The sequence below is a fragment of the Dreissena polymorpha genome, chromosome 6 (genome assembly GCF_020536995.1).
Source record: "Dreissena polymorpha isolate Duluth1 chromosome 6, UMN_Dpol_1.0, whole genome shotgun sequence".
Lineage (NCBI taxonomy): Eukaryota > Metazoa > Mollusca > Bivalvia > Myida > Dreissenidae > Dreissena > Dreissena polymorpha.
In genome coordinates, this window is record NC_068360.1 from 40662167 (window position 1) to 40675242 (window position 13076).

The 13076-nt window shown below is 36.1% G+C and overlaps 1 protein-coding gene across 1 annotated transcript in view; it reads left to right on the plus strand.

Moving 5' to 3' along the window:
• Positions 1 to 5417, plus strand: part of LOC127834989 (uncharacterized) — an 8870-nt gene extending 3453 nt beyond the window's left edge. Inside the window, exons 4-5 of the mRNA XM_052361161.1 lie at positions 2727 to 2782; positions 5058 to 5417. Of these exons, the coding sequence (XP_052217121.1) occupies positions 2727 to 2767 (41 nt within the window). The 3' untranslated portion in view covers positions 2768 to 2782; positions 5058 to 5417. The remainder of the gene's footprint in view (positions 1 to 2726; positions 2783 to 5057) is intronic.
• The last annotated feature ends 7659 nt before the right edge of the window (positions 5418 to 13076 follow it).

The following is a 13076-nucleotide window of genomic DNA, read 5'->3' on the forward strand; positions in this document are numbered from 1 at the left end:
CGTGCTACACCAGTGTCACTTGACTATGCAGTATGCGTGCTATACAGTGTCACTTGACTATCCAGTATGCGTGCTACTCAGTGTCACTTGACTATGCAGTATGCGTGCTACACCAGTGTCACTTGACTATGCAGTATGCGTGCTACACAGTGTCACTTGACTATGCAGTATGCGTACTACACAGTGTCACTTGACTCTCCAGTATGCGTGCTACACAGTGTCACTTGACTATGCAGTATGCGTGCTACACAGTGTCACTTGACTATGCAGTATGCGTGCTACACAGTGTCACTTGACTATCCAATATGCGTGCTACACAGTGTCACTTGACTATCCAGTATGCGTGCTACACAGTGTCACTTGACTATCCAGTATGCGTGCTACGCGGCGTCACTTGACTATGCAGTATGCGTGCTACATGGCGTCACTTATCTTTGCAGTATGCGTGCTACACAGTGTCACTTGACTATGCAGTATGCGTGCTACACGGTGTCATGTGACTATGAAGTATGCGTGCTACACAGTGTCACTTGACTCTCCAGTATTCGTGCTACTCAGTGTCACTTGACTATGCAGTATGCGTGCTACAAAGTGTCACTTGACTATGCAGCATGCGTGCTACACAGTGTCACTTGACTATGCAGTATGCGTGCTACACAGTGCCACTTGACTATCCAGTATGCGTGCTACACAGTGTTACTTGACTATGCAGTATGCGTGCTACACCAGTGTCACTTGACTATGCAGTATGCCTGCTACACAGTGCCACTTGACTATGCAGTATGCGTGCTACACAGTGCCACTTGACTATCCAGTATGCGTGCTACACAGTGTCACTTGACTATGCAGTATGCGTGCTACACAGTGTCACTTGACTATGCAGTATGCGTGCTACACAGTGTCACTTGACTATGCAGTATGCGTGCTACACCAGTTTCACTTGACTATGCAGTATGCGTGCTACACAGTGTCGCTTGACTATGCAGTATGCGTGCTACACAGTGTCACTTGACTATGCGGTCGGCGTGCTACACAGTGTCACTTGACTATGCAGTATGCGTGCTACACCAGTGTCACTTGACAATGCAGTATGCGTGCTTCACAGTGTCGCTTGACTATGCAGTATGCGTGTCACACAGTGTCACTTGACTATGCAGTATGCGTGCTACACAGTGTCACTTGACTATGCAGTATGCGTGCTACACATTGTCACTTGACTGTGCAGTATGCGTGCTACACACTGTAACTTGTCTATGCAGTATGCGTGCTACACCAGTGTCACTTGTCTATGCAGTATGCGTGCTACACAGTGTCAATTGACTATGCAGTATGCGTGCTACACCAGTTTAACATGACTATGCAGTATGCGTGCTACACAGTGTCACTTGACTATGCAGTATGCGTGCTACACGGTGTCACTTGTCTGTGCAGTATGCGTGCTACACACTGTAACTTGTCTATGCAGAATGCGTGCTACACCAGTTTCACTTGACTGTGCAGTATGTGTGCTACACAGTGTCGCTTGACTATGCAGTATGCGCGCTACACAGTCTCACTTGACTATGCGGTCGGCGTGCTACACAGTGTCACTTGACTATGCAGTATGCGTGCTACACCAGTGTCACTTGACAATGCAGTATGCGTGCTTCACAGTGTCGCTTGACTATGCAGTATGCGTGTCACACAGTGTCACTTGACTATGCAGTATGCGTGCTACACAGTGTCACTTGACTATGCAGTATGCGTGCTACACGGTGTCACTTGTCTGTGCAGTATGCGGGCTACACACTGTAACTTGTCTATGCAGTATGCATGCTACACCAGTGTCACTTGACTATGCAGTATGCGTGCTACACAGTGTCACTTGACTATGCAGTATGCGTGCTACACCAGTTTCACTAGACTATGCAGTATGCGTGCTACACAGTGTCGCTTGACTATGCAGTATGCGTGCTACACATTGTCACTTGACTATGCAGTATGCGTGCTACACAGTGTCACTTGACTATGCAGTATGCGTGCTACACGGTGTCACTTGTCTGTGCAGTATGCGTGCTACACACTGTAACTTGTCTATGCAGTATGCGTGCTACACCAGTTTCACTTGACTGTGCAGTATGCGTGCTACACAGTGTCGCTTGACTATGCAGTATGCGTGCTACACATTGTCACTTGACTATGCAGTATGCGTGCTACACAGTGTCACTTGACTATGCAGTATGCGTGCTACACGGTATCACTTGACTATGCAGTATGCGTGCTACACTCTGTCACTTGTCTATGCAGAATGCATGCTACACCAGTGTCACTTGACTATGCAGTATGCGTGCTACACAGTGTCACTTGACTATGCAGTATGCGCGCTACACAGTCTCACTTGACTATGCAGTATGCGTGCTACACAGTGTCACTTGACTATGCAGTATGCGTGCTACGCCAGTTTCACTTGACTATCCAGTATGCGTGCTACACAGTGTCGCTTGACTATGCAGTAGGCGTGCTACACAGTGTCACTTGACTATGCAGTATGCGTGCTACACAGTGTCACTTGACTATGCAGTATGCGTGCTACACACTGTCACTTGTCTATGCAGTATGCATGCTACACCAGTGTCACTTGACTATGCAGTATGCGTGCTACACAGTGTCACTTGACTATGCATTATGCATGCTACACAGTGGAACTTGACTACTAGTTGTTATGTATTGTTTGTTCTTATTTTCAGGCTGGCAGGATGCCTTCATACATGCCTTTATGTCGGGATAAAAAAAGCAAGAAAAGGTACTTTTTCTCTGCATGAATCTCTTGGTGAGCTTTAATATTCATATTTTCATCATCATCATCATCATTATCATCATCATCATCATCATCATCATCATCATCATCATCATCATCATCATCATCATCATCATCATCATCATCATTATCATTATTATTATCATTATCATTATAATCATCATCATCATCATCATCAACGACGTCATAATCATCATCATCTACGTCAAAATCAGCATAATAATCATCGTAATCATCAGCTATGTTATCAGGATTGTTTTCATCAACAGCTTTTTGTACATCATTCAATTTCGCTATTTTTATCATGATCGTTAGTATCATTATCATTAACAATTATTGTTATTTATTGCCACCGGCTGAAATATAATTTATCATAATCAACATAATCATTATTATCATCAGGATTATCATCAGCGTTGACGTGTCATCAAAATGATCAATGATCTCTTTGACACTCTAAAACAACGCATATCAAAATTTATTATTATCCTATACATACTTGATCAACTCGTTTAACTCTGAAAGCATATGATTCTTCGTTAATTAAACCACATAAATTTAAAGTGTAAACTACCTTTAAACATCTAGGATTGTGCTGTTTGATTTAAACATTTAAGATTTAAGATGTAAGATTTAAACATATCTCCATGTAGCTATGACAATGATTGAGCGTATGTGATTACTTGCGAACGTAAATGCGTTACAAAGTCAGAGCTTGTCAGGACTTTAACTTCATCATGAATCATGCATTTTGTAAATAACTTACTACACATGTTCAAAGTGAGGTGACATTGTGTCACGTGTAAGACACGTGTAACATTGCTCAGTGGTCAAATGTAAGAGTTTGGCTATGATATTTATTATATACGTAATGTTTTTTATACTGAATATGCTTATTTTTCTAATTGCCAATTAAGATGTGTATGAAATGCAAACAACGAGGTTAGATGTCTATTTTTGGTTTACTACAACTTTATGTTCAAACTTTAACTTTGTCATTCATAATGAAATTTAAAAATAACTTTCCACAATTTATAAAAATGTTGAGACCATTTAGGACAATAGAAACCCTTATTTCTGTAGCAAAGGTCGGTTTCACATTTAAAGGTTAAAAGTTCAAATGGACATGACAGAACTGTAGAATTAGATAGAATGTAACTTCTAATTCATAATGCTATTGTTAAATAATTAATCACACGTGTGCACCATTTGTTAATGGCATGTCGCGTATGATACCCGAGTCTCAAGCTCAATTCTCAAGGTCACACAAAGAGGCCAACGGTCAAATATGCGCATACTGCGGCTTCTCTAATCAGAGGTCACTATTTAAAATATGGACTCGATACAGTTTTGGTAGACTTCATCATGTGTCATTCAGTTTTAAAATAACGGACACATACTGTCGAGAGGACGTGTTATGTTTAATATCTGTGTCCCGCGATCAAAGGTCAAGGTCACACTCATTTTTAAAAAGTTAACAACTGAATGTAATTTCTGGCAGCGGCCGCGACATGTTGCTGACAAACATTTAGTTTCACACATAAACAAAAGAATACAAAATGCATATCAAATTCAGGATCTTTATTGATAGTGCACAATACATAATGATAAAACTAAATGAATACGTATTACACTAAATACACATTGATAATTTAAAATGATATACAACGAATACATTTTTTGTGTAAGAAACCAAATAATAAAATTTAGTTCGCCTACATTTTCTTTTTTTCTCTTTCCTAGCATTAGCAAATACCTTAAGATAAGTTTTCTAATAACACATGATTTTGTAATACTGTTGTATATATATATTCTCAAATGACAGTTTTTGCCTCATTTAACTGTTTTTTTTATATTTGCAGTTGCTTAGTTATTTTCGAGCGTCTGTTTACATTTTTTGTAAAGTATTGTTATGCAGTACGCTGTTAAATTGTGAACCGCAAATCCATCAGCATTCGACCGATGTGTGGTGTTCACATAATTTATCAAGTGCAACCAAGTAAATCAAATATAATCGCCAGAAAACTTAATGACGATCTAACTAACGTGTTCCTGCGGTCAGCTTTAGTTTATAAGATGTTTTGTAAATGTGCGATTATGATTTAAATGATAAGGTACTTATTTTGCCGTAATGACCTGATTCAAAATTAGCAAATACGTTAAAAAAAACTATGATATTAGCTATATACGTAATGTTTTTATTCTGAATATGTTTATGTTTCTTATTGCCAATTAAGATGTGCATGTTTTCTTGTTTCAGGACCAGTTGTTGTGACGCCAAAGGACCTATCCTGCGTTTGTGTGCGTTGTTAATTTAAAATTTCTTCAATTAAAAAACTGCCTGCAAATGTTATCACTTAATATATAATCGTGTTGCGTAATTAGAACTGTACATGCACCGGATATAATCACCCAATTGGATAGTTTATGCTCGTATTTTTATAATATTTACCATAATATTATATTTGAGACTCGCTTTGTGAAAAGGGGGTTAAATTCATGTGCGTAATGTTTCGTTCCAGAGAAGCATGTGCAGTCCGCAAAGGCTAATCAGGAACAACACTTTGCGCTTAATATTTTCCGTGTAAAGTAATATTTAAAGTAATAAAGTAAAATTATATTTGTCTCTTCTTAGAAAAAAAATTAGTTTAGGCGAAATGTGTCGTCTCTGATTAGCCTGTACGGTCGATCTGGACGATCACAACACAAATATGAATCCCCCATTCAAATACCACGATCATTAAAAGGTGCACTTTAACTTAGGTTATGCTCGCACATAAATACGCTGATCTTTAATCACCGTTCTGTACAGCGTAAGAATTTCCCAGTCTACTGTTTACAACCAAAAGTCGGTATATAGGGTTGGTATTATAAAAGGATGGTTTGTGTTTCGTAAAGACGACTTAACGCAGATCAAAGTATTTTATTTTGTTCGGTAATAATACGTTCTTGTCTGGTCATTTTTTTCTGACTTCAAAATCATTTATCAAGTGTCAAATAATAACGCATTTCATCTTTAGCGTTAGCTCACATCTAATTTAGAGAGGCAGTTTTGCAAGTCAGTCTGCTTTAGATACGCTAGGAACGATAACCACTGCCTGATTACTACGCTAGGAACGATAACCAAACTGCAGCAGACAGCCTGTATGTAAACAATAGGTTTAGGAGCTTGTTCGATGATATTTGCCATTCTAGTATTTATAACAGCTTGTGCGTCGACAATGGCCAGTTTATCATTGCAATCTGTACATATTGGCTGCTTTCAGGGAAAACGGGGCTTAATGGTGCATTAAAAGTATGTAATGTGGGCAAAATTGTTGCTCAATAATTTAAAGAAAATATATAAAGTATAAGATACACATAACACAACATGTACATGAGTATAGGCTTGTTATTCTCTAGCAAGGCAATCAAAGTTCTAAAGATGGTTGCCAGTGCAGCACTCAATTGTGAAAAAAAAGACACATTCTTGTTATTTTGTCCAAGTTATCTCTAAAACATAAATATGAGGATAAACAGTGCATACACATCTCGACCTGTGCTTTAGGACACACTCTTTATAAATTTCAATTGGGTTGTGTTCATTTCAAACTTGCGATATAAAAAGCTATAGCATAATTTTGAAAACAAAGTTGCGTCTAATATTATGCAATAGCGAACAACTTCAGTGCCTTCAGCGCTTTGATTGAAAGGAAGGATTTTACTTGTGACAGCAGCGGTTACACTTCCAGAGTAAGATCCGTCAATATTTATTTCGATAGATCTTGGCATTACAATGCGCGAAAAATCATATCAATATGATTTCAAAGAACGCATATATTAAACGAATCAAGCATGCGAAGAGTAATGTATGAGTTTAAATGACATTTTATGCAACTTAACAAATGTCAATGTTGGCAAAGTAATGAAACAACCACTTCTGCCTTCAAATTTATTTGTGCATAACATATATTTAAATAAAGCACGCTTTAATTACTAAATATAATGCAATCGTAATTCGTAGTGACTACCAGATTATTCAAAATTAAATGACATCACGTTACAAAAACATGATAGTTATGAATATATTTAAATGCATAATATAAGTGATAAGAACATGTTTAAAACCGTTGAAAACTGACTGCTTTATACAATACAATCCTGATCTTTCATCTGAGTGAAGATTCTACCTCATTCGTTTTTATTAATATTACGAGTAAAACAATTATTAACCATCGATGCAATTATGTACTCTTAACACATTATCCGCTTCAAATAATTAACGCAAGAATTCTACGAACATATCACAGAATTGCACTCATAAGCAAATCGTGTCCGTTACGAACATTTCAGATTTAACAGCAATCAGATCTATAAATGCACATGATTATTAAAAGATCTTTGCGGTAAGTTTTATCAAAAATCCAAATGATTTTAACGAAATTAATTTAAGCATATCAAAATATTCTGGGTACATTCTGAAATGTCTCACTTTGCAATAAACTGTTAAGCTATTTCCATTTCTTCAGTATCGGGATTGTTATTAACTAAATTCGATCCGTCGATTTCCGATAAGTTTTCATCATCGTCAAGAATGTCTTCGGAATTCTCCGACATCCCTTCGTCATCTTCCGTCAAATCTTCGTCATCGTCGGCAGCTTCCGATTCAGAAAACGAATCATCCTCTTCAGAATTGTCGTCTGCACCGTAGTAGCGACCGACCGCATTTTCGTCATTGACGATCTCCACGATTTCTCCGAATAAATCCCGCCGCAGATTTACGATCTGGACCGCCTTAATGTTGGCGTATTCGTAAAACATGTTTCGTATTCCCTCCACGACCGCCAGTCGAAGACGTAACTTGTACCGGAAGCTTCGGTTTGCAGAGTCGCGCGCAGCATTGTAGCGGAAAAGTACTCCCTCCATCCGCTTGTTTAGAAGCACGATCTGATCGCACGCAGACCGGAACTGGATCTGGACCTTCCGGAGTATCAGATGCTTGGCTGTCATCGCTTTCAACAGGGCGGGGTTAGCCGAAGAATCCCCATGCATTGCACCTGCCATTTTCCAAATTAAAATGACCTTTTCACAATCGACGTTATTTATCTTAACACGTGTGGTGTGCGCTATGTATCTTTCATTAGCGTATTATGTATGGTGAAAGGTTAAATAGTTCAATGATTATGGCTGACAACAGGAACTTTCTTAAGGCGATTTGCTATTTAATGTTCAACAGACAGTGACAACGATATATAAATTATATCGTATATTAAAATGCTGGTGTTTTCTTGTTGTCCGATGTGTTGCGCCTAAAAGGCAAACGCTGTGTGTCAACACTTTGACTCTGTAAGGCTTTATAGATGAACATAATAATCTGATTAGCCTCAGGCTACTTTTCACACCATGGTCCGATTCCAACTGCGCACGCATTTGACATTTCCGCCATTATTATTGGCCGTAATATTTAAACAACTGATAGCCAATCTTGTTAATTGCCTCGTTTCCGTCACAATACAAATTGCAATTTCCAAACGAGACGCTAGCTCCAGCAACTAGGTTGTTGATTATACATCGATGCTTGCAATCAAAACTATTGTTTCCATAATATTTATCTTATATCTGAGGGAAAAAAACACGAACAATAGTAGCAAAGTGGTTACGACTACTTATGACATGTATTTCTTTTTCTGTACGTAATTTCATTTATGATTCTTCTACAGCGTATATAATTGAGTAATTTAGTGTTTAATTTATATTAGGGGTGCAAGAGGTTAACCGGCATACAAATATTAAAAGTGCACATAAGACAATATTTAAATTTTAAATATTGGTTTCATCTGCATTTTTAGTTTGTGTATATCCATACATATATTTAAAAGCTAAATGTTAACCTGATACATCAGTAAACACATAGCAGCGTGTATAATTTTTGATTATTTGTTTTACTATAAACAATTCGAAAAAATAAAGAAAATCTTGTGAACAATTAAATCTCAGATCAGAACAGAAAATCTAATAAAATATTACCGATGGTTCCAATGCAGTACTTTCATAAGAGTTCATTTTGTAGTTAAAGACATTACAGCATTTGCTATCAAGATACCTTTACTACATGGTCATACAAGCTGACAATAATCAGCATGTATTTAAGTTCAACAACAAAAGCAGCCAAAACTTTTATCACACAAAAAAAAACAACAACTACAATACTGCTTTTAATCTATAATATATTTAACGTCTGTCTAAATATGCTGGTACTTTTATAATATTTGAGTAACCATACGTTTAATTAAAAATACATGTAGAACTATTGTGATTTAGGTTGTAATGCCATAGTATAACAAATTGTATAAATTGACTGTGAATTAAACACATTAACAGTTTGATAAATATACCTATACATTAAGTATTTGTTTTGATAACAATGTAATTTTTTAATTAATTGTAAAATGAAAAATTAACACAATCTTGAAGCACCAAAAGTGTACCTGCCCTTGCATTACCGTGTACTTAATTAAAATAACTATTTTAATTAGTTACGTAAACGTAAAGAATGGGAACCGTTAAACATTAACCCTTATCAGAAGTTGTGATAATGGACTTAAATCAATTCTTTAACATATTATCGTTTATAGTGTAATGTAAAAGCTATTGATGGCAAAATATATATATAATGTGTTATAATATGCATAGATTGCTTGTAAACTAAGCGCGGTATGGATATGGATGCCCTCGGCCCTAGCACTTCTTTTTTAAAAGGGAAACTAAAATATATTGAACGGAAAATAACTATTTGATCGTTATTGGACTTTTCTCGATGTGTATAGTATCGAAAGGTTTCGTTTTTATTCAAATGTAATCTTTTTTAGGTATACTTAAAATGACGCCATTGCTAAATGACTGAACTTGAATCACTGTTTCGATTTAATTACAAAGGAGCTTTAAAATATAAATACATTATTTCTATTTTTCCATATACCAGAAGAGATATGACATGTTTAGTTTTACTTACAAAGGGTCGCATATAGAAAATAGCATATGCAATATTTAAATTACAATTATTGTTTGCACTCAAAACCTGGGTTTTCTTCTATTAAGTACTTAACTGTAACTAAGTGGATAAAGTGAAGAAAGGGTCCGCCGAGCATTCGATACATATCTGGTTCGATCCGAAAAGATCTTACGACCTTCTCCACAAATATCAAGTACTGATTCTCCGAATGAAATGGATGTCCCAATAAGCCTTAGGGTTTCAATCAGGTTAGGGTCACATACAAACATGCAATTTAAATTTACTAAGAAGGATGTTGGATGAACAAAAAAGACAAACACAATGCGCGCCTAGCATCCCTATAAGGTGGACCCGTGTACATTGTCAGGTCATGTTGGTCCGATGTTCTGAAGACAGTTAGTGTCCTTTTATGCAAATATGTCATTATTTTGTCCTTAAATTAATAATTTGGAATTATTTAATGAAATGTTCGTTTCCGCACGAAATCTCCCTTTACGGTGGACACACGCATCTATTTCTCGTAACAATTGTTCGGACTGCACAGGCTTATCTTGGACGACACTTTACGCACATGCATTAAACCCCATTTCAAAGAGCACGGTTCATACTATCTAAAATGGATCTGAACGTAACTTTAAGTGCAGCATTATTATGGATCGTGCAACTTGTGTTATTACGGGTCGTTCTAGCCTGGTGATATTTAAAGAAGTTGTTGCCTTTGTTAATCTTATTATATTTTCGGAAATAAAACCATCCATATTCACGCAATTGACGCAAAAAAGGCAAGATATTGCTTTAAACAAAACGGAAGTCACGTGTGTTTAATAATAGTCTACTTTTTGTTTGCATTCAATGTGTACATTTATTTCCTATAAAACAACGTTTTCCTTACATTTCACACTAGAAGTAGTTTTGTATTACACATTCGTATTGCTTCTGCATGACCTATGGTCATTCAAGCTATAAAACCATCAAATTCCATCGTTCGTTTTTATTTACTTTTTTGGACATTTCGCACAGGATGGTGAACTGTTTGAATTAAATCGGCAGAAGTGATTTGTCCCGAAATTTATTCTTATTTACTCATTGTTAACCGTTTTGTTAAAAAAAAACGGTTAATTGTTATCATTGCGTGTTTTTTTTTCATTGTAACATTGATAAAATACTTTTATTGTTATAGCCTCGTCATAACACACACATTTCCCGTTGCACAACTCTTTTTTAACTATGGCCTGAGCGCATTTATGGGAAGCATTCATCAGCACCAGTTCATTCCAGTTCGCTTTTGTCATTAAAAGGCTCGTTCGTGGTTATGAGCGGGAGTTATTTTTATCTATCAGTATTGTTAGTTTCTCATCGATATACAAATTCCTATCAAATGATGCGCAAACAAATGCGTCGAATGTATGTCACTGCAAAATTCTAGGCGAGAAAAACTCGGAGTGGGCAAAGGTTACGAGCGTTTTAATTGGTCAATGAGCATTCTTACCTCAAACACGAACTCGACTAACGTTACGGTCATTAATCAAGAGCAACGTCGTGTTGATAATAAACAGGCGTTACGAACACCTGTATTGTTGGTATCCAGACTAGCGTAAAGGTGAGACAAGTATATTAACGAATACACTTGTCGAGAAACGTCAGAATATTTACAACGCTCGAATTTGGACAGATCGACGATACAGAAAAGAAAACCGTGAGTGTTTTCAATAATATTTATTTGTTTATTTATTCGTGTATTCATGTATTTATTTATGTATTTATATAATATATTATGTATTTATTCAGTAATGTTTTTATTTATATATGTATTTATTTATTCATGTTTATGACTCATTTTTTAAATATTGATGTATTCCTTCTCTTTTGATATGTATTCTGAATAGTTTGCTAATAAATGCAAATACTTACTCGATTAATTAAATATCTGTTGCGATGTGCATAAATAAGTAAGTTTTAGGTCAAACATAATTTATATGAATATATATTTTATGAAAAAAAGATATCTTCAATGTAATATGATGGGAAATAATTGGAAATACATTCATAGGTAACATGTGCTCGCCAATCTAGGTTTCTTTTTAATGGCCGATACCGGTACACACGTTGGTGAGTGCTTTTGTATAGACTTTATATCACTTTAAACTTTAAACATTTACCTAAATTTTCCTACAATAGTATACCGTCAGAGCCGTCGATATGCGCCTTTAAACGATGGTTTTTCTTTTTCATCTCGAAAACTGGTAGGCTGCACACCAATACGGTGTTATATTACTTTGTGAGGAATAAACATAGTTTGGGTTGTTTTGACATGGGCCCCCGGGCATGGGCCAGTGGCCAATGGCCCTTTGATGAGTTGTATAATGATAATTGGAATGCTTTCTTAGATAGTTGAGTTCTTTAAAGGTACCGTCAACCGCGACGACGAAGAAAATACAAGTTGTAAAATACCGTATTTTTTTACAATTATTAGTTTATATTGATTAAAATATCATGACTGGTATATATTACATTTCTTGAAAAAAGTTGTTAAGTTTTCATATTTTCAGTAAATTCGGTAATATATTTTGCTGGGTACCGGTACTAGGTAACCACCAATTAACGCCAGTAGATTGATAGATTGATCATCATCATCACGTGGTAAACCCAGGAATGCAAATTGTGCATGCATAGTGAATTTTATATATTTTTTAATTAAAATGATCTTCTTGCGTTATTTATAGTGTATGTCACCTATTTTCGCGATGTACTTTAATTTCACATCGCGAAATTTTATTACTGAATATACTGAAAATATGAACTTTTTTCAAAAAATGTAATATACCAGTCGTGATATTTTAATCAATATAAATTAATAATTGTAAAAAAATACGGTATTTTACAACTTTTCTTTTTATCGTCGTCGTGGTTGACGGTGCCTTTAAGGCCAAATAAAGACGTCACGAGAGCGGTTTAGTAGGTACACAACTATTTAATGATCGAACATGATTATAATTACTAGTCTTTACCGCAAACATCTAATGTGGGTAATTATGATTGCGTCATCGTCGCGTGACCCACCCACGTGACGTCATCAAATAGAACTCGGTTACAATCAACTATATGAACCTATCCTTCATATGCGTACTAACAGCAATAACCTCCTAATCAATTATCAATTACTAGTTAGACATACACATGTTTGTTTGACATTACCCGACAGTCCTAAAATGAAGACAGAACGCCGAAAAAATATTAGTATTTAATAGGTGTTTTAATTGACGTTTTAACATGATTAAAACTTGTAAA